The sequence below is a fragment of the Meira miltonrushii genome, assembly GCF_003144205.1.
Source record: "Meira miltonrushii strain MCA 3882 unplaced genomic scaffold FA14scaffold_1, whole genome shotgun sequence".
Classification (NCBI taxonomy): Eukaryota; Fungi; Basidiomycota; class Exobasidiomycetes; order Exobasidiales; family Brachybasidiaceae; genus Meira; species Meira miltonrushii.
In genome coordinates, this window is record NW_020289943.1 from 1,911,069 (window position 1) to 1,934,618 (window position 23,550).

A 23,550-nucleotide genomic window follows, 5' to 3' on the forward strand; every position below is an offset into this window, starting at 1 on the left:
AATAACGACCTAGGAGATCATCTACCAAATCCCTTTTTTATGAAATCCGCACTTTAATGACATTACGACAAACGACTTCATAACGACATTCCCACAGTAACGAAAAAGAAAAACTGTACAATTATTCAAAAGCTGTCTCGGTGAACAACCTGCTCAGCACACAATTACACAGCCTCCAACACAGCTCATACAAACATTTCCCGTCGCTATTAGCTCAATACCGGCACATTTGGAAGCGTACCGGTGGCTTGCTCTTCATTTATTCATAGCCAGGGGTTTTACCGCGCTTTAACGATCGAAAAAGGTAAATCGTATCTCGGCGCGAATAAACAAATTCCAGCTAGGTGAGTATTTAGTGATTCATTCAGGAGACATCTGGCATTCAGTTCCTATGTGGAAACCAGGGACCAGAACAAGATATCTTTGTTGAAAATCGTATATCATGAATGTGTCTCTTCCTTCTTCTTTACGACGATCACATACTTACTGATCTCTACAATTTTCAACAATGCAGACTATCTTTAGAAACCCCTTCCTTGAAGAAGGTGAAGAACAAACACCACTCGAGGCCCCACCAAACCTTCCCCAAAGGAAAAAGGTTCCAGCGCTCGAAGACGAGAGCAAAGAGAAAGCAAAGCCAGCTACTCCTCCTGCTCAGCCTCCCAGCAAAGCTGTTGACCCCGAAGCTCTCAAGAGACAAACTGCCAGAGAGAATATATTCAAAAAACTAGCAAAGATGGATCGCTTTGACGTGATCAAATTTGAAGATCTTTCCGGTCCAAAAGGCGGAGACTGGGTCCGGGTCGGAGGTGGAAGTTTCGGAGTGGTCTTTCGAGGTGAATATCTCGGTACAGAAGTTGCCATCAAAGAGGTTCTCCCGAACAACACATACGATGTCGAGAAATACTTTGAACGTGAATGCGTTCTGATGAAAGAAGCAAGACACCCGAACATCGTTCAATATATCGGTCTCACAAAGAGCCCAGGTCTAGACGGAAGAATCTACATTGTTTCCGAATTTGTTGGACCAAATGTACGTCAACATATCGCTGACAAAAAGAAGCCTTTCGATTGGCCGCTTCGTATCAGCTATGCTACGGATATCGCAAGAGCTGTTGCTTATCTCCATGCACGTAACTGCATGCACCGTGACTTAAAGGGTGAGAACCTTCTCGTCACTGACAATCAAAGAATCAAAGTTTGCGATTTCGGTTTCGCAAGAATTGCAGCGCGCAATCAAGAAGAGATGCGCCGTATAAGTTATTGCGGTACAGACGGATACATGTCCCCAGAGATTTTGATGGGTGTCGATTTCAGTTTGCCATCTGATATTTTCTCTTTGGGTGTCATCTTTTGTGAGATCATCTCTCGTCATCTCGTCGACCCAAGCACATTCAAGCGACAGCTGCCAAGCTTTGGAGTGGATGTAGACGAAATCAAAGAGATGGCAAGTGACGGATGTCCGGCTGATTTCATTCAATTGTGCATTGATATGACAAAGATCGAGCCAGATGAACGACCGGACATGCGACAAGTCATTCGACGTCTTCGTGTGATCGAACAAGAGATCGTCAACCGTGAGTTTAAGAAGGGAACATTGAACAATGTTGGAAGCTTGCGTGGCCACAGCTTGGCTGCAGTTCTTGGCAATAAATCAGCCAAGAACAAGAAATCAACTGCACGCCGATTGCCAAGCTTTGAAGGTCAGATAAGCACATCGCAAATAAACAAGATTCGACAAACACCAATTCAAGAAGAATCACATGAACGAAACGGATCGGACAGCAGCGATGAAGATGTTGAAGAAGCATTGCGTGCTCTTGAGAAGATGACGATCGGTCAAAAGAATGGAAGTCAAATGGTTGCAGAGACGATCCAAGCTGCAGGTACTTACAAGGTTGCCGGTCACGGTAATCCTTGGTGGGATGAAACGGATAACGAGACCGTACCCGCTGCTTCATGGATGCAACACATGCCATCTACTAGTAATTCATCGGCATGGAGGAATCTTGATGTAGAAGCAAATGACAACGCCAAATCTTCATCGACAAAGGAGGAAGAATACAGTACCTCGGTCGTACGTCCCTCAAGACAAGTGGTTCACCCTTCTTTGGCATCATCATTGTCTAAAATGACGGGTAACGCTACAATGAAAGGCGATGAAGGCGTTGCGGGATCTACGGCTACTGTCCGTCATCGTGCGCCTCTCAGTCCTTTGCTTGACAATAATGGATCTACTCACTCTCATGCCAAACGTGAGGCGTCTGAAGCCGAGACATTGAAAGCCGCCGATGCAGACGATACTACTCAATCCTACATGACTGCACATTCGTCTGAGCATGATCACCACGATCACCATCATGGAGCTGATCCATCCTTGGCAATGGCAACGATCGCATCGACAATCTGTGAAGCCAATGCCTTGTACCATAGATTCACATTGGTGAAGAATGGAACACGCAAGCCAAGTGAGATTATGCCACCTTCTGCCAATTTACCAAATTCAAGCAAATTACCTTATCAACTAATCTTGGCAAACGCATTAACGAAATGCAACGTTTGTTTGAAAAGACTTGGATTTGGTGCTTATATGGATTGTGATGATTGTCCTTATAAGACCCATGTTGGTTGTGCGGCAATGGCAGAACCTAATTGTCAAGAAATGACGATTCCAGGTGCAGGTGGATCAGCAAATGGAAGTCCACTTCCACGTTCGCCAAAAAGACAAGATTCTTTGGATGTGATAGAAGAAGATTCGATCGCTGCTCAACAAACTACACAAACAGGTGGTGGTGAATCGATTGCAAGAACGTCAAGTCCATCAACCAAACCATCAACGGCAAAAAGTCCACCAAGCAGTCTTTCTAAAGGTGTTGCGTTTTTGCGAAAAAGGCATTCCAAAAGTCCACCACCTAAATCACCAAATTCACCTCCGGCGGTTGTGCGAGCATAAAAACCAAATGAGCAAATAGACTTTTTGTTTTTATTTTTTCTTTTCCCATTTTTCGTTTTCTTAACCCTTTGTTTATTTTTTTCGTTCTTCTTGCTAATTTCATCTTTAACGCATCAAAGAGCGTCTTTATTGCTACGCAATCTTATCATCCAATCAAGATCATTCATCTCTTTTTCATCTTTCAAACTCTTTGCTCTAGCTCTCAGCTCATGTACATATTACGCTTATCAGAGAGAAATTGATAGATTCATATTCTTACAAGCTTTTTGCGAACTTCAGTGCAGCAGGAGAGCTCTGAAGGGATGAGAGTAAGAGTTAGATAATGTGTGCTTACATTTGCAGCAAGTTTCGGACATACTCACCTCTGCTGGCTTTACACTAAGGCTGCTGAGGGCCAATTTGCCTTCACCATCAATGACGAAATGGCTAAGCAAGTGAAGAAGAGATCGTCAGAGGTATGTCTATCGGATGTTGGACGGACTCGATTGTCTACTCACCTTCTACGTGTTTGAGTTTTAGAACCCGTCAAAGCACCGATCAAATCTCTTTTTGGATCTGATAAGAGATGATATTGAAAACCTTTTTTGTCTTTCCAATTTTTCAATGAAGTCAAACCGTCATTCGATAATCCAAACACTTGGAATCCTAATTTCGTCCATTCAGCATATTCGTCACGGAATAGACATGCTTGGGCCGTACAGCCTCCGGTATTTGCCTGGTGTGTGTGGATTTGAGTGGTTCAGTATGGTGTAATCCAATATACTCTGTTTCCCCCCAAATTACTCACTTTTGGATAGGTAAAGATGACAGTTTTCTTCAATGTGCTCACATCTACCTCCGTTCCAGTTTCATTTTTGAGTGAAATGCTCGGTAATGCATCACCAACACTCAAAACACCTCCATTTGAAGTTGTGTCAGCAGCAGCATCAGCATCATCAGATGATGATTCAGCTTTGACCTTTTTCGTCTTTGTTGTTGTTGGTTCTTTGTCGGTATTTGTTTTTGCAACGGGCGCTGTTCGTTTTTTGCTACTTGATCCTGCTGCTTTGGAAGTAGAAGGAGCAGGTGGAGCAGCACGATTTGCAATACGTGAAGATGTTCTTCTTGTGGCTTCAGTAGTTGACATGGTGTAGTACAAATATGACAGAAGTTTCTTCAAGTCAATGATACAAATCTTAAAAATCAAAGAATATGTGATGGTAGTAAAAGGAACGGAGAAGCAGCGAAAGCAATCGATTGCAAATTGAATAAAGATATGAATGGAAGTTGAATGTGTATGTGTGTGTGTGCATTGAATATACTGCTTTAATGCCGTAAATTAATGCAATTTCATTTCTTCTTATAGTCCGTGCGTGCGCGCTTAAGAATGGTGCCATTCTCATGAGAAGAAAAGAAATACATCATCATTCAAAGAGAACATTGTTTGAGCGGTGGTTGAATATGAAAGAAGCATTGAAAAGGTACAAGAGAATAAAGAGACTTGCTTAAAGTATGCACTGATCATATTGATGAGCTGTAAATGCTCACTGACTTGATCGTCTGTGCTAATCAGAGAAAAAAAGGTTCTATTACGAGACAAAAGATGGTACATTTTTGGTATTTTGAGAGAACTCCTCAAAGCAACTTGGATACAACACCGGTACCAACAGTCTTTCCTCCTTCACGCAATGTGAATCGACTTCCTTGTTCCAATGCAACTTCATGAACCAAATCTCCGATCAAAGTAACATTGTCTCCTGGCATGACCAACTTTTCATCTGCATCAGATCCAGTGTGTGTCAATGAAACGGTAACATCGGCTGTACGTGCGAACAATTGTGGTCTGTAGTTGTTTTGGAAAGGTGTACTTCTTCCTCCTTCTTCCTTGGTTAGCACATAGATTGTTGCTTCGAATTTCTTGACTGGTTTGATTGTACCTGGTGCACTCAAGACCATTCCACGTTTAATTTGTTCACGTTTAACACCACGCAACAACATACCAGCATTGTCACCACTTTGAGCTTCTCCCAATTCTTTGTGGAACATTTCAACACCTGTTAAGGTTGTCTTGATACTTGGTCCAAAACCGACCAATTCGACATCTGTACCTTTTGTGATCTTACCACGTTCCACTCTTCCTGTAACCACAGTACCACGACCTGCGATACTGAAAACGTCTTCAACTGGCATCAAGAATGGCTTTTCCAAATCACGAGGTGGCAAGTCAAGCCATTCATCGGTAGCCTTCATCAATTTAACAATTGCTTCTGCACCAACTTCAGGTGTTTTTCCATCAAGAGCGGCCAATGCTGAACCCATTACGATTGGTGTATCATCACCTTCGAATCCATAAGTGGAAAGTAAATCACGCATTTCCATCTCTACTAATTCCAACATTTCCTTATCGTCAACTTGATCGACTTTGTTGATGAAAACGACCAATTTCTTAATACCAACTTGACGTGCCAATAATAAATGTTCACGAGTTTGTGGCATTTGACCATCAGTAGCAGAAACGACAATGATTGCACCGTCCATTTGAGCGGCACCAGTGATCATATTACGAATGTAATCTGCGTGACCGGGACAGTCAACGTGAGCATAATGGCGATTTGTAGTTTCGTATTCGACATGAGCGGTAGAGATTGTGATACCACGAGCTTTTTCTTCGGGTGCTTTATCAATTGCGGAATAATCGACGAATTTACCACCTCCAGTTTCAGCCAAAACTTTTGTAATAGCAGCAGTTAATGTTGTTTTACCATGATCGACGTGACCGATTGTACCGATGTTCATGTGAGGCTTGTTACGAACGAACTTTGATCCTGCTTCTGCGGCGTATGAACGAGTGTTACCGATTTGTGCGAATAAGCAAGCGGGAACGTTAACTTGTTGACGTGCTGATCGACAGACGTTCATCATGGAAGAGGAAGATTTTGGTGTACCGTTCATCAAAGCGGTTGAAGCCAAACCACGGAAAGCCATTGGAGACTTTACCGATTGACGGCTCAATGCTCTGACTGATTGTTGACGAAGGGCGAGCATGATGACTTGTGTTGAATAGGATGGCAAGGTGATTGTATCGAATAAGAGTGTGTCTCGCTTGCAATCTTTGCTTTGACCTTGAATCCGTGTTCCGTATTGTCCGTTCTTCTTAATCAAGTCAAAAAAAAAGAAAAGTTGCTTTGCGCATAATCAGGGCTTTTGCTTACCCAAATCAAATTCCTTCCGATTAGCGCCTCTTGAGAAAAATCAGTACTGGCTTCACGTGCGTAGGCTAACTGTTCAATCAATCATACGCGTGTACGGGGCGTGCCTTAGAATTGATTGCATTAACTCAATCGGCGTACAACAGTACAAATGTATAACACGGGCGGGAGAATATTGAATGCTTTCTTGTCTTTACACCATCCATTTATCAAGGCTTTGGAGAAGGTATATCGATCACTCAATATGTCTTCGCCAGCACCTTCTCCGAGTGGACTCAACGGGGGAAATGGGTACGAAGAAGATCAAAAGCCTGTTGTAGCACCAAAGAAGGAAGAAGATGATGTAGAAACAAACATTATCGCTTCTTCATCTAATGGTAATAACAACAATAGGGCAAAGTCAGAGGAAAAGCTTGATGACGAGGAAGAAGAATACGAAAGAGAAGGTGCCGATTCAGATGATGATGAGGAAGAAGAGGACGAGGATGATGACGACGATGAAGATGATGAGGAAGAAGAAGGTAGAGGTGGGGGTAGAAGAAGAAAGAGAAGGAGACAAGGTGTAAGCCGATTCGTCGATGTAGAAGCTGTCGTGGACGATGATGAAGAAGAATACGACGAAGAAGATCAAGAGCTTTTACGTGAAGATGGTTTCATCGAACAAGACGCTGAAGGAGATGATGATGAAGACTTCCAAAGAAGAACAGCTGCAGGTAATCAAGCTCTAGATATACAGAGAAGAAGAGAGGAGGAATTGGATGCTGAGCAAATTGCTGCTCAATTACGTGAGCGTTACCGTAGTCAACGTGGACTCACAGCTCAATCCGATTATGAAGAAGTACCACAAACTCTATTGATGCCCAGTGTCAATGACCCTGGACTGTATGCCGTTCGTTGTAGACCAGGTCGCGAAAAAGTAGTAATTCAAACAATTCTACGTAAAGCTTTCAGTCCAGGTCCTTCCGGTCCTCTGAAAATCATCTCTGCTTTCTCACGAGACACACTTCCCGGTCGAATCTACGTCGAAGCAACAGAATCAAAACATGTGGTCGACGCATGTGCAGACGTTGCAAGTGCTTTTGCTCGTGGAAATTCAATCTTCTTGGTCCCGATCAATGAAATGGCAGATTTGCTCAAAATCACAAAAACAAGACAAGAACTCAAACCCGGCGGTTGGGTTCGATTCAAATCGGGCAAATATGCTGGAGATTTGGCACAAGTGATCGATACGTCAGAGAATGGTGAATCTGTTGGAGTTCGTTTCGTTCCTCGTCTTGATCTTGATCCTAAAGAAGATGAGATTATCATCGACCGAAATGGCAAGAAGCGTAAAAAAGGCAGTCGCTCAGTCGCAGATCGACCACCGCAACGATTCTTCAATGCAGAAGAAGTACGTAAAAAGTTCAGAACTGATGGAATCACTCGACGTGACGCAAATACGTTTATTTTCCGTAATCAAACATACAGTAAAGGATACTGCGAAGATGATGTTTCTGCCCGAAGACTGATAACAGAAAATGTCAATCCAACTTTGGATGAAATTTCACGCTTCACAGGAGAGACCATCAACGGATCTTCCGGTGGCGCTGGGTCGTTGGGACAATCAGGATTAGTGAACTTAGACCTTTTGGCTGATGCCACGAAACGAAAAGCAGATATCGTTCTGCGCAAGGATGATCACGTCGAAGTGTTTGAAGGCGAACAATCTGGTGTGGAAGGTGTTATTGAGACAGTAGAAGCTGATGTGGTTACTATCCGTCTCACCCTAAGCGACTTGGACGATCAAACCATTGAAGTACCAATCCGAAGTGTACGAAAGAAGTTCAGACCGGGAGATCATATCAAGGTGATCACTGGTAAGCATCGTGACGAGACAGGTTTGGTGGTGAAAGTGGAAGATAATGTGACAACATTCTTGTCAGATTTGAGTTTGCAAGAAGTCTCAGTCTTTTCAAATGATATCCACGAGGCGGCAGAAGTTGGATCTGGAGTCAATACAATTGGTGGATATGAACTGCACGATTTGGTGCAACTGGATGCCCAGACTGCCGGTGTCATCTTCAAGATCGAACGTGAAGTGTTCATGATCCTTGATCAAGCCAATGCTATTCGCTCGATCAAACCCAACCAAATCACAATGAAACGTGATAGCGGAAGAGCAGTTGCTGTTGATTCTGAAGGCGGTGAATTCCGAACTGGTGATACGATGAAAGAGATTGACGGAGAAGAGAGGGTAGGCACGGTCTTGCATGTTTATCAATCCACCTTGATTTGGCTCTTCAATCGAGATGCAAAGGAGAACGGTGGTGTGTTCTTGACTAGGGCAAACAAATTGCGACCTCGTGCACCTCGGGGAGTGAACAAGCCGAATCTATCCAAAATGAATCCCGCTTTGACGATGGGAACTGGAATTGGACAAAGTGGACAAAACAATAAGACCACTATTGGTGGTGCGATCAGTAATCTGCGCAGACCAGGCGGACGTGATCCGCTCCAAGGAAAGACTGTTTCGATCATCAAAGGTCCTTATAAGACATACAGAGGAATCATCAAAGACACAAATGGTCCAACAGCTCGTGTAGAGTTACATTCGATATCCAAGATCTTAACAATCGGAATAGATTGCTTGATCGAGAAAGATCCTTATACCGGTAAGAGCAAGTCTCTATTTCCAAAGCCTACCGCACCTGGATCTTCTGGTGGATTCGGCGATCGGGGCAACAGCTACAGTGGAGGTGGCTATGGTGGTGTGACTACAAATCCATATGTTACAGGAGCAGCCACACCAGCACACAATCCTTACGTGACCGGATCGAAAACACCTGCTTACCAAAGCGGTTCAAAGACACCAGCGTACAACATGCAAAGCGGATCAAAGACGCCTGCATACAACATGTATGATGGATCAAAGACTCCTGCGTACGGTAATTCATTAAAGACGCCTGCTTATAATCCATATGTCAGCTCTTACAATGACGGCTCGAAAACGCCAGCATATTCTTACGGGGGAGATTCAACTCGTAACATGGCACCGCCTTCTGTTCGACGTCCAGAAGCTGCACCAACACCAATGGTCGCCCCAACTCCTGGAGGCGAGTTCTCTGCACCTACACCTGGAATGTACAGCGCACCTACGCCGGGAGCATCGATGGGCGGATCATACGGTGTTGCTCCAACGCCAGGTGGTATGGGATCAGGTGGTTATGGTGCTCCAACTCCGAACCCACTAGGTGCACCAACACCGGCTGGCGGTATGCTTGGAGCTGCAACTCCTTATACACCTGCCACACAGCCGAAAGGATACGGCGGTACATCATCTGGTTGGGATGCAGCAGGACAAGATCATCCTTTGTTGGAAGGTATCCTTGTTCGAATCAAAAAAGGAAAGCATGAAGGCAAGACAGGATACGTTAAAGCTGTTTATGCAAATGGTGAAAGTGGAGATGTGGTCTTGGAAGATTCTTCTCGTGAACGGTTGGACAATATCGGAAAAGATTACGTTGAACCTTTACAACCAACCGGTATTCGTATGTTCTGTTTGGCTCTCACTGGCGAATACAGAGGTAAAAAAGTCTTGGTGTTAAGCTTAGACGGAAGAGAAGTGATGGGATCCGTTGAAGGAAAGAATGCCTTTTTCGATGTGAGAGATTTGGCAAGAATGGGCTAAAATCTGTAAATGATCAATGGATATGTATATTTCTTATACTTTTTAGTGACCTTTGTGAGCAAGAAGTAGATCTTTAGAAAACATTGCTGTAATACGAGGTACGTCCATCAGACTGGAAGAACAGCAAAGTTCTTTCTGACAGATGTGAAATGTACACGTTCTACCTTGCATTGTTCTCGCATTGTCTGGAAAGCCTTCCGTCAACGGCCGCGTTTAAGAGTCTCTTTATTCGTTCATGAATTCGCGAATTAAAAGCCCACTTTAGCGCGCTGATGCACACGACATCTCATTTAAACATTTCACCACCATCATTTCACAAAAATGTCTACTCTATACAATAACCAACCCGCAACCCTTGTCAACACTTGCATGGCCGTCAAGTGTGATTCGTGTGGCAAGACGACTTGGAAAGGATGCGGTAGACATATTGATCAAGTGGGTATATGCAATGTCTAGTGATCATTTGTGCTTCTTAGAATCTTACTCTTTCTTTACTTAAAACCACAGGTTATGGCTTCTGTCCCAAAGGAAGATCAATGTGTTTGCCCACGCTCATAATCGGGTAAAGACCGATATCAGACAACGTTTCAGGGCATTCAGAACTTTGTATGTAACAGAGATTGAGATTAGCAAGAGCAATAAGAAACAAACAATGAAAAAAGGGGGCTGTTTATATATGTACATAGCATGGCACAATTTTTGAGTGTGTGTGTGATAAAATAGTCTTTCTTGTCATCAAGAAGGGGGGTTTCTGGTAAAATGAAAAATAAACCAAATGGTATACAAATTGTTTTTTGAAATAATGGGGATCATTTTTTTTGCCCCAACTCACTTTTTCCTCCTCCACCATCCACGTTTCTTTTTCTGATTTTCCGCTTCTTCTTCTTTTCCGCCATTTCCGCCTGTTGGATAGATGATCTCATTCGCATTGGAGAATGCTTGTTTTGGTCGCGTTCGGGTATCATAATCTGCACTTCTACGTCTGTATTGCTGTAAATCATTTGACAACCTACGCAAGTTTTCATATGCAGATGTACCATATCCACCAGTAGGCGAAGTAGGTGTTGCGGCCGTATAACGAGCATCACTGGTATGCGGATGTCTCTTTGTCATTTGATCATCTTCATGTGATTCAATTTCTGCTTCCTCATCCATAGAGTGTAACATTTGTTGATGCGATTGCTGTTTTGAATCATTTCCGCCTTGTGCCACACCGATCGTATGCAAAAACGAATCTTTTCCAACATAACTCCATTGTGGCATCTCATTCTTTACTGGGTTAGATCTACCCTCCGAAACAGTTGCTCGGCGGAATCGACCGGAATTGACAGATTCTGAGCGCTGCATGGATGGTTGTTGGGGCATAGAAGGCGATGCAACATTGCTACGCGAACCACTTCTTCCAATTGCAGGCGAAGTTTGTGCGGCTGATGGTGGACCTTTGGGGACCGTAAAAATACTCGTCGTCCTATGCACGCCAGTCAAGCCATCGTGTGTAGCAACAGACAATGACTCAGGATTAGGTCCTGCTCTGTCAAGATGATAGCCCACTTGATCTTCCAAATCGCAACATTGATCAATGAACTCATTCATTTTGTCCATCTTTGCTTCGGATTGATCTGAAGAATGTTGATTGTGATGCAAAGCGCTTACCATGCCAGAAGACATAACAGGCGACATCAAACCTGTCGAATTGAAACTTAGGTTGGAATTGTCTTGCGAAAAATCTTCATATTCATCCGCTGATGCCTCTCTGACGACGTAGGATACCAACATTGCCATAGCTTGAGTGTGATCCAACTTCAAACCGGGTCGTGGAATTGATTCACGATGAAGAGTGTCAAGGCCTTCGGTTCGCAATTTTAAGAATTTTTGAAAGCCATGATCTTTTTCGTCTCCCAGTGGTTCTGCTTTTGCAGATGTTTCCGCTTCCGTCGAAACGATTGTGATAAAGTCATCATATGCTGAAGCATGTTTTGCTAAGAAATCATTCAATCTCGTCAGCCATGGTTCTTTATCCTTGTCAAAGCTTGCTCTCTTGTTTGCTAAAGCGAGAAACACTTTTGCCAATAACATCAATGTTTTCGCACTTTGTGCATCGGGTGCAGATCCCATCAGCCCATACAAGTTGGGCGAAGTAATGGCAGGACAGATGAGACGTAAGAACACAAAAGCACCAACTCCTTGACCTCCTGAACCAGACTGTCTAAAATGCGAATTGACAGTTTGTCGAATGGAAGCTAACGATCTCCGTAAGTCTGGCGGACAATTGTGTCGATTCCTATAAATTGATTGCCAAAGATCCTCGCTGAGCGCTTTTAGTGTGCTGACATTTGAATCGGTGTGATATGCCATTGAGCCAGCCGGATTGGATAGCGATGGTGACGCATGAACATTCGATTCGTTTGTGTCAACTCGAATCCGATCAGCGCATACCCGACGAACTGTATCACCCACACATGCTTCCAGCCAATCGATGCAGTATCGACGTTGATATTTGTCGATCGCACGACTTAGGAGAGTATTTCCTCGGAATAGCAAACTTTGTTCAGCGGCAAAAGTGGAGCTTTCAGCATTGATCAGATCAGTCAACCTATCCACAATCGTGCCACCACACGTAAACACATCGACCAAATACGAAATCACCTTGTCTTCTTCAAGCTCCTTGCAAAGTCTTCTCATCAAGGCAACGCAGCCGGGACCATTCAAGGTCTTGTCGATATTTGTATAATTGTGCGAAGCCAAGATAGTCTCATCAAAGAGGTTCATCGAAATCTTCAGTTCACCCATCACTTCACGCCCATATGACAATGCATTCTCATCACGTTTGGACCAGGCTTCTTCCGTCTTGGGCGGAGACCAAATCGGGAACCAACCTTCGATCTTTTCGCCTCTGCGCATCGTCTCAACAGGCAGATCGACAGTTCCCAATTGAACGTATCTGCCCGTTCGCCAGCTTTGCAAAATTTCAATATACATCGCCTCAAGTTTCGGTAAATCTTGCAATGCAAATTTATCAAACCAGGCAATATTTGAAGTTCCACTTTCCATCTTTGTTCGCGCAATCACTTCTCCATTCATCCAAACTTGACAAAAGCATGAGCAGGGCAGTAGTTGAGGTGGACTGTAAGCGGCATGAATGTTTTGTGAAGAGCCATCAGATCCTCGCCTTTCCATATCCGGTGTCAAATGTTGTAGAAAGGCGGCGTTCTCCAAAACTCGTGCAGGAGCTGGGTTGTTGATCGGTCCAGACATTCCTTCTCCAACTTCTTCTGTGCTAATACTGCTTCTGCTTTTCGCATCTTCAATACTTCCTTCTTGCCTATGCCCTTCTTCTACTGCTGTGGTTCTGCCCAGGGCACTATTGACAGATCGGATGGGAGAATCTACCGAAGATCGTTTGATGTGACCTAAAGAGTGATCAGCACTTGAAGCTATCTCGTGCCCATGACTGGACGAATTGGCGATCACAGTAGCCGTAACTGCAGAAGGTTCTTCAATCTCTGGAGGTGGAGGACTAGTCATTCCGCTCACCCTTCGACCACGTTCTTGTACTGTTGTCCGATCAGCAATGATTTTGACTTCATGAATTGACATTTCGATATGTCTGTATCCTCGATGTGTTTGTTTGCGACGAACATCGTTTTGTGGTCCAAAGATTTCTGGTCGGGCAAAGACACGCAACAGTCCACGCCACATGTACAGCTTCCTGCTATTGGGAAAGCATATGTAGATTGGATCGACTTTGGTCTTTCCAGTTATAGACGGGGTCGTTTTGCCAAATTTACTGCTTGCCTTTCCCGTCTCACGTACTCCACCAGCAAACAGTGTGGAAGGATAGGCAAAGATGCCCAAAACGTGTGGTCGCATAAACAGAGAATCATCCACTAATCGAATATCATTTGCCGAAAGTCCCGTTGCAGAAAGTGAATGAAGCATAGCACTATCTTCACCATAGATCAGAAGAACACCCGTCTCTCTAAACGTCAAAGTTCCTCTTTTCCATTGTCCTTGAGGTTTTTGCACAGCGATTGTTGTGCCGCCTCCTAATTTTGTCTTGCTAGGTTTCTCTCGCAGCCAGCTTGGCGTAGCATTTTTCAAGCTTCCGATCAATTTTGGATCAGCAGGTCCTGTGATACTATTTGCAGTATTGATCACATCAATCAATCCCGGTCCAAGCGATTCACGATCTTTGTGTTTACCGCCCAACTTTTTTCTCACTTGCGGAACTTCACGAAATAGAGCAGTATTGGAAAGTGCTGAAGAATTGGAAGGAGAAGCGTTTGGATGCCAGACGAGTACTCTTATACTCGTTTCCGTCGTCGTTTCTCGCATGATACTGCTTGGTGCATATGCATTGCTAGATGTATAAACTGGCGTTCTTGAAGCACTCCTTGTACGACCTGATGAGCTAGATGATGAAGAGTGTGTTCCTATAGGCATCTCCCCTCGATCGAGTGACATTGTTTGCGAACTCATCTTCGGCGCCGCAGTTCAGATCTTGTAGATCATAGAATGAGTATCATTGACGCATTTGAGATGAAAGGTGAAAGAGAAAGTTGCAATTGTCATCGATATCGGGAAAGGTTGATTGATCGGCAATAAGATGCTAAAGTATGTATGCGCGACACTTGATCGGATGAAATGTCCTTTGAGAGTATGCTTTGCAGAGATTCTTTGAACTGCAATGAAGATTGCGAGAAGAGCAACTCGATATGAAACCCGAATGAAAAGATCAAGCAAGAAAAGGCAGAAAAATGCTCGAACACGGAAACGCCTTGACGAGGATGGAAGAATGAAGCAGAGAAGAGCGTCCAGCGCTAGCAAAGAAGGATTCCAAATCGAACAATGAGAAGATGATTGTTCGATTATGATACCCCTTCAGCTTGAGATAAGAATGAGAATGATTGAAGAAAAAGGGAAAGAAATGAATGCCTTTCAATTGTCCGATCTTTGAATTTGAAAGTGTGGAGAGCACTCACACCCACTCACTCACACACTCACACTGTAAAACTTACGCCAAATTCGAATCCACGAATTCACAAACAAACCCTACGGTCTAAGGCACACTCCCACATAAAAAAGCACCTTCCTGAGACAGCACGTGCATATACTTGTGTCCGACAGAGCAAACACTCCAAGAGGGAAAGGTGCAAGTATTTCTTCGCTATAGCGCAGTGTCGTTATACAATAAATGTACGCTGTGCACCATCCCCAGGGCGTAAAGAGTATTTTTTGCACGAAACGTTCGCTTTGGCGGAGTTTTCATTATCTGTCGGTATGCTTTAGTTTGACAATAGTCTATAAAACATCGACCCTTGATGCCATTTCCCGTCTGATTGTATCAAATTGATCAATGATGAAATGCTGGCATAGTTTGGCTGAACATAGAGGATATAAGTCATATAAGGAAATACTGCCTTATTAGATAAAAGCTGTAGTCATATGTTTTACCCAGCATGCACGGGTAACTCCTTTTTCTTTATAGGCGCTATACTAGTATAAGTGAGCATCTAATAATAATAGTTCACGCTTTGACGCTTTAATGCGTAAAATGAACCCCGCTTGAGGCATATGATCCCTATTACTCTTGTTGGTTGGTATTGACTTTCTATGCGGCTCATCACCTTCCTTGTTTGTATAAATGTATATACATTATTGAACACAAGCATCCACTAGGTATATACACTGCTTATGTACGCGTCTTATCATTTCAACCACACACGCATTTATTAAATGGCGTGTTACAACAATAAACCACTCTCTATCTTTACGCGTTTTCCTATTAACCCCAGCTTCCCTTTTTCTCCCTTATATAAAGTTCATATATCCATTCTTACCTTTTCCCTCTTACTACCAACAACGAATCACTTTTCTTTGTTTACTTTTTCACATCTTACATTCACAAAATGGCACCTAAGAAAGCAGCTGCTGGTGGTAAGAAGAAAGGGTGAGTACATTAAACAACACTTGATCATCACTTCTCAAGTGTTGGTTGACGCTACTTCACTACAAACGCGCCAAATTACAGAGAGAGGAGATCTCCCCTTGGGGGGAAAACAGACGCGATTGTTCGCGTTCTCAACGCGCTCTAAACAGTGTTCTTCTTCCCTTTTGGCACGCGTTGTAGTGATAACAAACACCAACACTTGATGATGGTCATCATCCTTTCTGATGGATGTCATCGAGATCGTCGTTGGATGATGACTGGATGCGGATGTACGCGTTTGATTTCCACAAAAGAGCGCGACTTTACTGACTCTTTCTCCTCTCTCTTTTGCAGTTCCGCCTACAATGACTTCATGAAGGAAGAATTGGCCAAGCTCAAATCTGACTCTCGCCCTCATAAGGAAAAGTTCAAGCACGTCGCTTCCTTGTGGGCAAAGAGCCCAAAGAACCCCAAGAACCAAAAGTAAACGGTCAAATGAACGAAGAAGGACTACTATCGTTGAGGGTCTACAGTGATGGATGGCTTTGATTTTGATGAACTTGTCCCTCGCTTTCTGAGTGGAAATCGGGACAACCTTTGTTTATTCTTTGTCATCTCTTGCTGTTGTTGTACCAAATTTCTATTATTTCCATCTCCCTCATTCCACCTTCTTCACGTTTTTCGTTTTGGGTTCCTTTCTCTGTTGTTCTCTGGCTTTTACTCTTTTTCTCCTTATTCTACGATCAATATTGACTCTTGATTCTGAACAATTCAGTCCAAGTTTCATTTTGCTCTACTTTGTGTAGTTTTACTAATCTTCAAGATGAAGCTGTACACGTCGAGCAATAATCATTGGTTTCCTGTATTGATCGAATGAATGAGATGAGATGTGCGTGTGTGCGCGATATTGCTGATGATGATCAAATAATACATTGATAGAGTTGCGTATAGTACATTGCATTGTCACATTTTCAAATTCTCCAAGATGATTTGGCATCACCTCCAGCTTCCAGCAAAAGCGGCGTCAGGGTTATCATCTTTGCCAAGAACGAGTTCGAAAGCCCAAATGAAAAGTGTGATGCCAACGGTTAAGAAACGCCAATAGACCATATGTGATTGATCCAATAAGAGTAAATGCGAATAGACTGCGATCAAGATCAGCCGAGCATACGAAACGATCAAAGAAACAAATGCTCCAAACGGTTCTTCTTCACTCAATCGTCTCTCTTCCTCTTCTGACAGACTGCGATTTCTTCTGCGCTTGCGTGCATCTGCCGTCTTTCTTTGACCTGAAGAAAGGTGGTCTGTAGCCCTGCCCTTTCCCTTGTCATTTGCATTATTGACATCATCGCGTGGTGGAAGCTCCTTCCCGTAATCCTCATCATCATCTTCGCTATCGCTACTTCTACTTGATGAATCATCACTTCCACTCACGCTTCCCCAACTTGATTCTTCTCCGTCCCAAGCTTTGGCCGTTTGTCCTTTTAGTAAAGGTAAAATTCTACTTGCCGAATATAAAACCATCAATCGAAAAACCAAAGAAACAAGAACACTTTTCGGTAATGCAGCTGCTGCTGCCGCACCAAATCGAGCAAATTGACGTAACGCATGTGAAGCCAAATCCAACAAGTTTGCCAAAGCAGGTGGAAGATTATGAAGGAAGCTGGGGATGTAATCTGATGTGGCAGTAGTGTCCAGTACTTTGAACGATCGAATGAGCGCCAATGGATCAGCTGTGAACGATAACGAGTCGCTCAATTGATACACATTCCAAACCACATATGCAAACACTAATGAAGTCTCGACAACATTGCCTTTTCGTACTGCAAATGCGATCGCTGTTAGCCATAAGGCAGAACTGATTGCTGCTCCTGTTGCCGCTGCTGCGCCGGGTCGATTTCGTGTCGCTCCTTCAAAGCTGACGTAGAGTGCCAATGCTGAAACGACATAGATGAAAGCCGATGCCAGTAAGAAGAACAATTGCAAGAACTCCGCTGAAGTGAGACTGTTGAGGAGTGACGTTACCCAAGAGAACGGCGATCGAGTCGGTGTGGGCGGTCTACGCAAAAGGCTTCTTGCGATCATCCATCTCGAAAAGCTTCCGACAACTTGAATTACGAGCAAGGTTGCAATACCCTCCAAAAGACTAAAAACAGGCGATGAAAAGCGCAAAAGCATGTGCCACCATGGCGGGGCTTGACGTGCAAGATAGACAATCACTTCAACAGATCGATAAAGTAGATAGCCAAGCGTTCGGCCGATGTACTCCTCTCCAATCATTTGTTTGTTAGAAGTGAATAAATGCTCTTGACCTGCTTGAAATGGAGTGTTTGAGCTTGACCGAGAGGAGAAAAGCCTTTCACGCATGCTTTCTCCTGTTGAGGATTGAGTGCCTTGATTGATTGATGCATATTTGCGATCGAAATAGCTCTCGCTTGGAGGACTATAAGCATGGAAAACGATCAAGAGACAAGCAGGTACGACGATGAATTGGAAAACGGCCAAAAAGTCCCCAATCCAAGCGATAGATGTACGTCTTGTAAGTGTTCTTATAGTTGATAAGAATGCATAATAAACAGCCAGAGATGCACTCAAAGCCAAGAAAGCATCTTGTCCAGCCACATCAAGTGTTAATGGAAGGTATAAAATCACTTGCAATAATGTCGTTATTCGTCCAAATGTTACAGCAAAAGCTGAAAGCACTGACATCAGAGCTTTGAATGGGGATCAGGAGGGTGGAGAGTGAGGTGCTTCGTTGTGCAAAGAATGTGATGATGGTGGTGGAAATGTCATCCCCGCAGAGGTTGTCTTTCAGATACACTCACGCTAAACTATGGACCCGGTCGCCCGCACAACACGCTTGCAAAGCTTACACACGTGAGAATTAATTTTTTGGATTTTAAGAATTTGAGAAAGTTGTTAATCTTGTGGAGCCACCAGCTGGGTTCATGCTGAACAACCATCACTGTTGCTGTCGTAGATTCTCACAATGGATGTCTTTCAGACTCTCGCAGGTGGCGGTGTTCACTTCGATCGAAAGAGATTCCAGTCTGAAATGGCATTGTTCAATGGAAAGGCGGGAAACAACGAAGCCTCTTCATCTTCCAAGCAGGTGGGAGCAGGAAAAGCATTGCCAAAAGAACTTGATTTCTTCGGTGACTCAAACAGCCAGAAAGCTAAAGAGCCGGCGAGCACAGACGATTCATCGACACGTAATGGCAAGCAAAGAGCGAGCGACTCAGACATTGCCACTGCTGAGCCTCTGAACAAGACAACCCTACAATCGTTTTTGAAACAAAATAAGATCAAACAGACAGGTACAGATGCGCCTATGCCACTCACTTCATGGGAAGAGCTAGGTTCAAGATGGAATATGGACAAGCGCTTACTGAATAATTTGGCCAACGTAGGATGGGGAAAGCCAACGGCAGTGCAAATGGGAGCAATGCCATGTTTGCTGGACAACCGTGATACCCTTGTTGGTGCTCCGACTGGATCGGGTAAAACTCTGACGTACCTATTGCCCATTTTACATCATCTCAAATCTCCCAAGAAAGGAGGCTTCAGAGCAGTGATTGTGAGCCCTACGAGAGAATTGGCACAACAGATATACCAACAACTTGATCGATTAGGAGCAGGAAAGAAATGGAAATTTTGCGTTTTAACAAAATCAACAGAAGGTGCCATGCGACAAGATCCTCAATTTAGGAAAAAGTACGATATTTTGATCACTACTCCGATGAGACTGGTTCATGCAATCGAACAAGAAGAGGTGGACTTGACAAATGTTCGACATCTCGTTTTGGATGAAGCGGATCGATTGCTAGAAGAAGGCTTCTTAACGCAAACTGACTCGATTCTTGCAGCCTGCACACATTCATCGTTACGCAAAGCTCTCTTCAGTGCTACGATGCCTGCAGCGATAGAAGAACTGGCAAAAACGTTCATGTATGATGAAGTTCGAATTTTGGTCGGTGTAAAGGATGGTGCTGTGGAAAGTATTGACCAAGAATTGATGTTTGTCAGCAATGAAGATGGAAAACTACTCGGTTTACGTAACTTGCTCAAGCAGGGAGCCTTAAAGCCGCCTGTTTTGCTATTCGTCCAAAGTATTCAACGTGCACAAGAACTGTTCAAGGAACTGATTTATGAAGATTTACACGTTGATGTGATTCATAGCGATCGACCAAAAGCACAACGAGAAGGAGTGATTGAAGCTTTTAAACGTGGTGATGTTTGGGTTTTGATCTGTACAGAAGTGCTGGCTCGTGGTATTGATTTCAAGGGTGTTGAAGTGGTTGTCAATTACGATTTTCCTCAATCTCGTGAAAGTTATATTCATCGAATCGGTAGAACTGGTCGTGCGGGAAGAAAAGGAAAAGCAATCACCTTTTTCACAAGGGAAGATAGTACTTACCTAAAAAGTGTGGTAAACGTTATGCGTCAATCAGGATGCGATGTGCCAAAATGGATGTTGGAGTTGAAATCACCAAACCAGAAACAAAAGAAATCACTCAAACGCAAAGCACCCGAACGTAAAGATATTCTTACTGTTGCTGGTTCATCTCAAGGTCGTAAAGAAGCAAACCGTCGTCGAGATATGATCCAAGCCAGCAAAAGGAGAAAAGAAGAAGGCAAGGAGAAATCAGAGAAGTGATGTGGAAGCATGTTGTACATTATTGAGATCTTTAGTATAATACATTGTTTTATTCTAGCATGTCGAGATCATCATTGGCAGCCAAGCGAGCGCCAACTCGTACCGTTTCTAGGGCAGTCATGCGCGACTTAAGAAGACTTGCTACTTGCTCACTAGACAGACCAAGTTTAGTGATTGCCAAAGCTTGACATTTCTTGCTCGTTAGGTGTTGCTCCATGAAGATCAAGAGACCCTGAGCAAGCCTTTGATTGGCTCGAGTTCCCTGGACAAATAACGTCTCTACAGCTTTCTGGTTCTTGCTCGTCTCAGACTGCGAAGAAGGCCCTTTGGAGGCCATCAGAGTGTGAACGGGTGAAGTAGAGGAGATCGACAGTAGAATGTGAATGATGAGCAATTGCACAAATGGAACACCCTTTCTGATTGTGGTAAAATCGACAGCGCGTAAAGCTTCCAATGTAAGAGAGCCTTTTGCCATCCACCAACCATATGTGCGTGCGACGTTGGCCATGCCTTGCTCGGTTGCCATACCTTTCTCACCTCCGAATGCCAAAGCACTTTCATCCTCATCTTCTTCCAAATCACTCTCGTCTTCCTCTTCTTGACGTGATAAGATTGATTGTCCGCCTACATTCTTTTCGCCCAGTTTACGCATGAAATCCCATAAACAATATTGCATTGTAATACGTGTCCCTCTTTCATCTTCATTAGCCAACCTGCTTCCAACCACAACATAATAAGGATTGAAGTTTGGCTCTCTGGCCAAACAATGCAAAAGTACACGTACGATTTCACGACGTTGAGTGGCTTTCTTGTGTGTCATCGTCAAGAGTCGATGGACAGCATCGAGATAATCTTGACTGCTTAGCAAGGTAACAAAGATTTGCTGTCGAATTGCGGTATTCATTCCGTGTTGTCTTGCAAGTTGGACAATGTTGTCTTCCTTTGCTTCGAGAGAGTCTAAATCACTTCTACCTTTCTTTGGCTTATTTGCATCCTTCAAGGTTGATTTATCCAATCCTTCCTTAGACGTAAAGTCATATCCTGCCCATGCTGCTCCGACAAGCCACCATTTTCCACGCTTGTCCACATTTCTCAAATCTTCCAATCCAACACGTAATGGCTCATGTGTACGTATTGTGTGCTTTTTGCCCAAGTTTCCCAAGAACTTTCGCATTTTGGTCAGGGCTTCAGCTCCAACGCTTGCTGTGGTAGCCCTTGATCGATTGTTTCGCAGGTCAGACATGGATTCCAGCATGAATTTGGCACGCATTGAGACTGATTGACCATTTTGCGCTTGTTTTTGCTGTTGTTCTTGCGCAATACTGATGATTGATTTGAGCGAGGTCGGATCATCATGACGAAGTTGTGCTCCACACAATTTGACCACTTTGAGTAGCAAGTCAACGTCCAATTCGGTCATCCTACTTTGCGTTTGCTTTTTGTCCTTTTCAACTCCCAGTAGAAGTCTAATGACATCATACATCAAAGGACAAGCGATCACGTTGAGATTGTAGAGAGACGACATTAATGCGATCAGATTTCGTGCTTGTCTTCCTGCACTTGTCTCGGTAGTGTCACTAGACTCGCTCGCATTGGCAGTCCCGTATTGCTTTAATAGCAGGTCCACCATTTCTTGAACAAAGTGAGCTCCAAACTCTACACCGACGATTCGATGTAATGAAGTGATAAGAGCAGCATACAGTACGACCAACGTATCACCAATATTGTCGTTCAACGCAATCGTTTCCAACACGAGCTTTGTCAAGTAGTTCGTCACTTGAGCTCTACTAGATTGACGGTATAATTCTTCAATCTCTCCAATGATGATCTCCAGATTATTCTCACCGAATCGATTCAAAAGACCCTTGATTGCTCTTTGAAGCTTTTGCTCCTCTGCAGAAATTGTCTGAGATTGAGATTGTTCCATCTTACGGCGAAGGGCTGGAGGAATGTATTTTCCAGGTGTTGGTACGGCTGCAGCTTCCTGAGTCGTGCTCTGTGCTGATGGTGCATTCTCTGTCGATGGAACAGCAGGTTCTTCCTTTGTGTTTTCCTCAACATCTTCGTCCTCAGAATCGTCTAAATCATCCAGCTTGCTATCTTCTTCCTCACTTTCCTCGCCAGATCCAACCAATGACTCCTCGTCCTCATCATCTTCCATAGCATCACTCATTTCCCCTTCAGAACCCCAATCTGATTCATCTTCCTCATCTGATCCCTCGCTTCCATTGTCGTCATACATGCCGGGATAGAACCTATCCAAATCATCAATGAAATCATCCAGATCATCTCCAAACATCTCATCCTCTTCAACTCCTTTCGTGGACGACTTTTTCTTCTTCTTTCCATCAGATTTCCTCAATCCAAGGTTCGCTTCCAACCAAGCAATTTCATCGTCCTCTTGCTGTTCAAGTTGTGTTAGACTGGTTCCTCTGTTCTTCTTTTTGACATTCTTTGTAGATCCTTTCGCAGGAAGTTCATCTTCCGAGGTGTTCCCACTTTGTTTCTTCAGCAGTCTTTGTAGCGGCGTCGCTGTATCTTCCTTGACATGCTTCTTTTGTGATTTTGGCGCTCGATCAGAAGTTGATGCTACTCTATCGAAATCGTCATCAGCTTTTCGCTTGCCTTTGCTTATGCTGCTTGGAGTGATCTTATTCTCAGATGTACTCTTACTTCCGTTTATGACAGGTTTCGTTGTAGTCGCTGTGATCTTCTTCGTGTCATTGATCGGTTGTTTAGGTTTCACTTGATGTTGCGAACGTGCTGATTTCTTCTCTTGTCTGAGCGCTTTACGTGCATCTTTTCTTCCAATTACGCCATTGCCTCGCTTATTGTTAGTTTTTTGATTATTTGAAGTACTTCTTTGTTGGGCAAAAAAATTCGCACGATCTCTCCTCGCTTTTCGTCTTTCTTCATCATCTTGAATGCCACTTGCATTCCTTGGTCCAGGTGCATCATCAGACGTACCTGATGCTTCTAAGCCTAATTCTGTCTTTAGAGAAGATGGCAAGGATACAGTCGATCTTTGCTTTTGCTGTGAAAGAGGAGCCTTTCTTGCTCGATTATTGAACGACATGGCCAAAGATGGTCGAGGATTGCAAGAAAGAATGAGAAACGAACTTAATACCATCAAAAAATTTAGTCTGATCAAAAAAA

General features: G+C 43.7%; 9 protein-coding genes across 9 annotated transcripts; 4 read left to right on the forward strand and 5 right to left on the reverse strand.

Annotated features, from left to right (window-relative positions):
• Positions 1-286: 286 nt before the first annotated feature.
• On the forward strand, positions 287-3,323 carry FA14DRAFT_12544 (kinase-like protein). The gene is made up of 2 exons (XM_025496705.1): positions 287-344; positions 515-3,323. The coding sequence occupies exon 2, from the start codon at positions 737-739 to the stop codon at positions 2,951-2,953; it is 2,217 nt and encodes a 738-aa protein (XP_025357580.1). The 5' UTR covers positions 287-344; positions 515-736; the 3' UTR covers positions 2,954-3,323.
• FA14DRAFT_159402 (AhpC-TSA-domain-containing protein) lies at positions 3,145-4,207 on the reverse strand. The gene is made up of 4 exons (XM_025498195.1): positions 3,741-4,207; positions 3,451-3,668; positions 3,316-3,379; positions 3,145-3,247 (listed from the first exon to the last, which is right to left on the reverse strand). Exons 1-4 carry the CDS (start codon positions 4,077-4,079, stop codon positions 3,209-3,211), a joined length of 660 nt encoding a protein of 219 aa, XP_025357581.1. The 5' UTR covers positions 4,080-4,207; the 3' UTR covers positions 3,145-3,208.
• Positions 4,208-4,567: 360 nt separating this feature from the next.
• On the reverse strand, positions 4,568-5,851 carry FA14DRAFT_118824 (translation elongation factor Tu; the record flags this gene model as incomplete). Its single annotated transcript, XM_025496315.1, has 1 exon — positions 4,568-5,851. One exon carries the CDS (start codon positions 5,849-5,851, stop codon positions 4,568-4,570), a length of 1,284 nt encoding a protein of 427 aa, XP_025357582.1.
• A 481-nt stretch (positions 5,852-6,332) lies between these two features.
• FA14DRAFT_12583 (transcription elongation factor Spt5) lies at positions 6,333-9,905 on the forward strand. Its single transcript, XM_025496723.1, has one exon. The coding sequence runs from the start codon at positions 6,386-6,388 to the stop codon at positions 9,806-9,808; it is 3,423 nt and encodes a 1,140-aa protein (XP_025357583.1). The 5' UTR covers positions 6,333-6,385; the 3' UTR covers positions 9,809-9,905.
• A 248-nt stretch (positions 9,906-10,153) lies between these two features.
• FA14DRAFT_187406 (uncharacterized protein) lies at positions 10,154-14,760 on the reverse strand. Its single transcript, XM_025501595.1, has one exon. It carries the CDS (start codon positions 14,285-14,287, stop codon positions 10,637-10,639), a length of 3,651 nt encoding a protein of 1,216 aa, XP_025357584.1. The 5' UTR covers positions 14,288-14,760; the 3' UTR covers positions 10,154-10,636.
• A 957-nt stretch (positions 14,761-15,717) lies between these two features.
• FA14DRAFT_159406 (uncharacterized protein) lies at positions 15,718-16,242 on the forward strand (the record flags this gene model as incomplete). Its single annotated transcript, XM_025498196.1, has 2 exons — positions 15,718-15,758; positions 16,092-16,242. The coding sequence occupies 2 exons, from the start codon at positions 15,718-15,720 to the stop codon at positions 16,222-16,224; spliced, it is 174 nt and encodes a 57-aa protein (XP_025357585.1). The 3' UTR covers positions 16,225-16,242.
• Positions 16,243-16,424: 182 nt separating this feature from the next.
• On the reverse strand, positions 16,425-18,585 carry FA14DRAFT_12596 (uncharacterized protein). The gene has a single exon (XM_025496728.1). The coding sequence runs from the start codon at positions 18,444-18,446 to the stop codon at positions 16,734-16,736; it is 1,713 nt and encodes a 570-aa protein (XP_025357586.1). The 5' UTR covers positions 18,447-18,585; the 3' UTR covers positions 16,425-16,733.
• Positions 18,586-18,699: 114 nt separating this feature from the next.
• FA14DRAFT_12671 (putative ROK1-ATP-dependent RNA helicase) lies at positions 18,700-20,418 on the forward strand. The gene has a single exon (XM_025496758.1). The coding sequence runs from the start codon at positions 18,727-18,729 to the stop codon at positions 20,392-20,394; it is 1,668 nt and encodes a 555-aa protein (XP_025357587.1). The 5' UTR covers positions 18,700-18,726; the 3' UTR covers positions 20,395-20,418.
• FA14DRAFT_170159 (uncharacterized protein) lies at positions 20,391-23,470 on the reverse strand (the record flags this gene model as incomplete). The annotated part of the gene is made up of 2 exons (XM_025500263.1): positions 20,391-20,546; positions 20,584-23,470. The coding sequence occupies 2 exons, from the start codon at positions 23,468-23,470 to the stop codon at positions 20,536-20,538; spliced, it is 2,898 nt and encodes a 965-aa protein (XP_025357588.1). The 3' UTR covers positions 20,391-20,535.
• Positions 23,471-23,550: the final 80 nt, after the last annotated feature.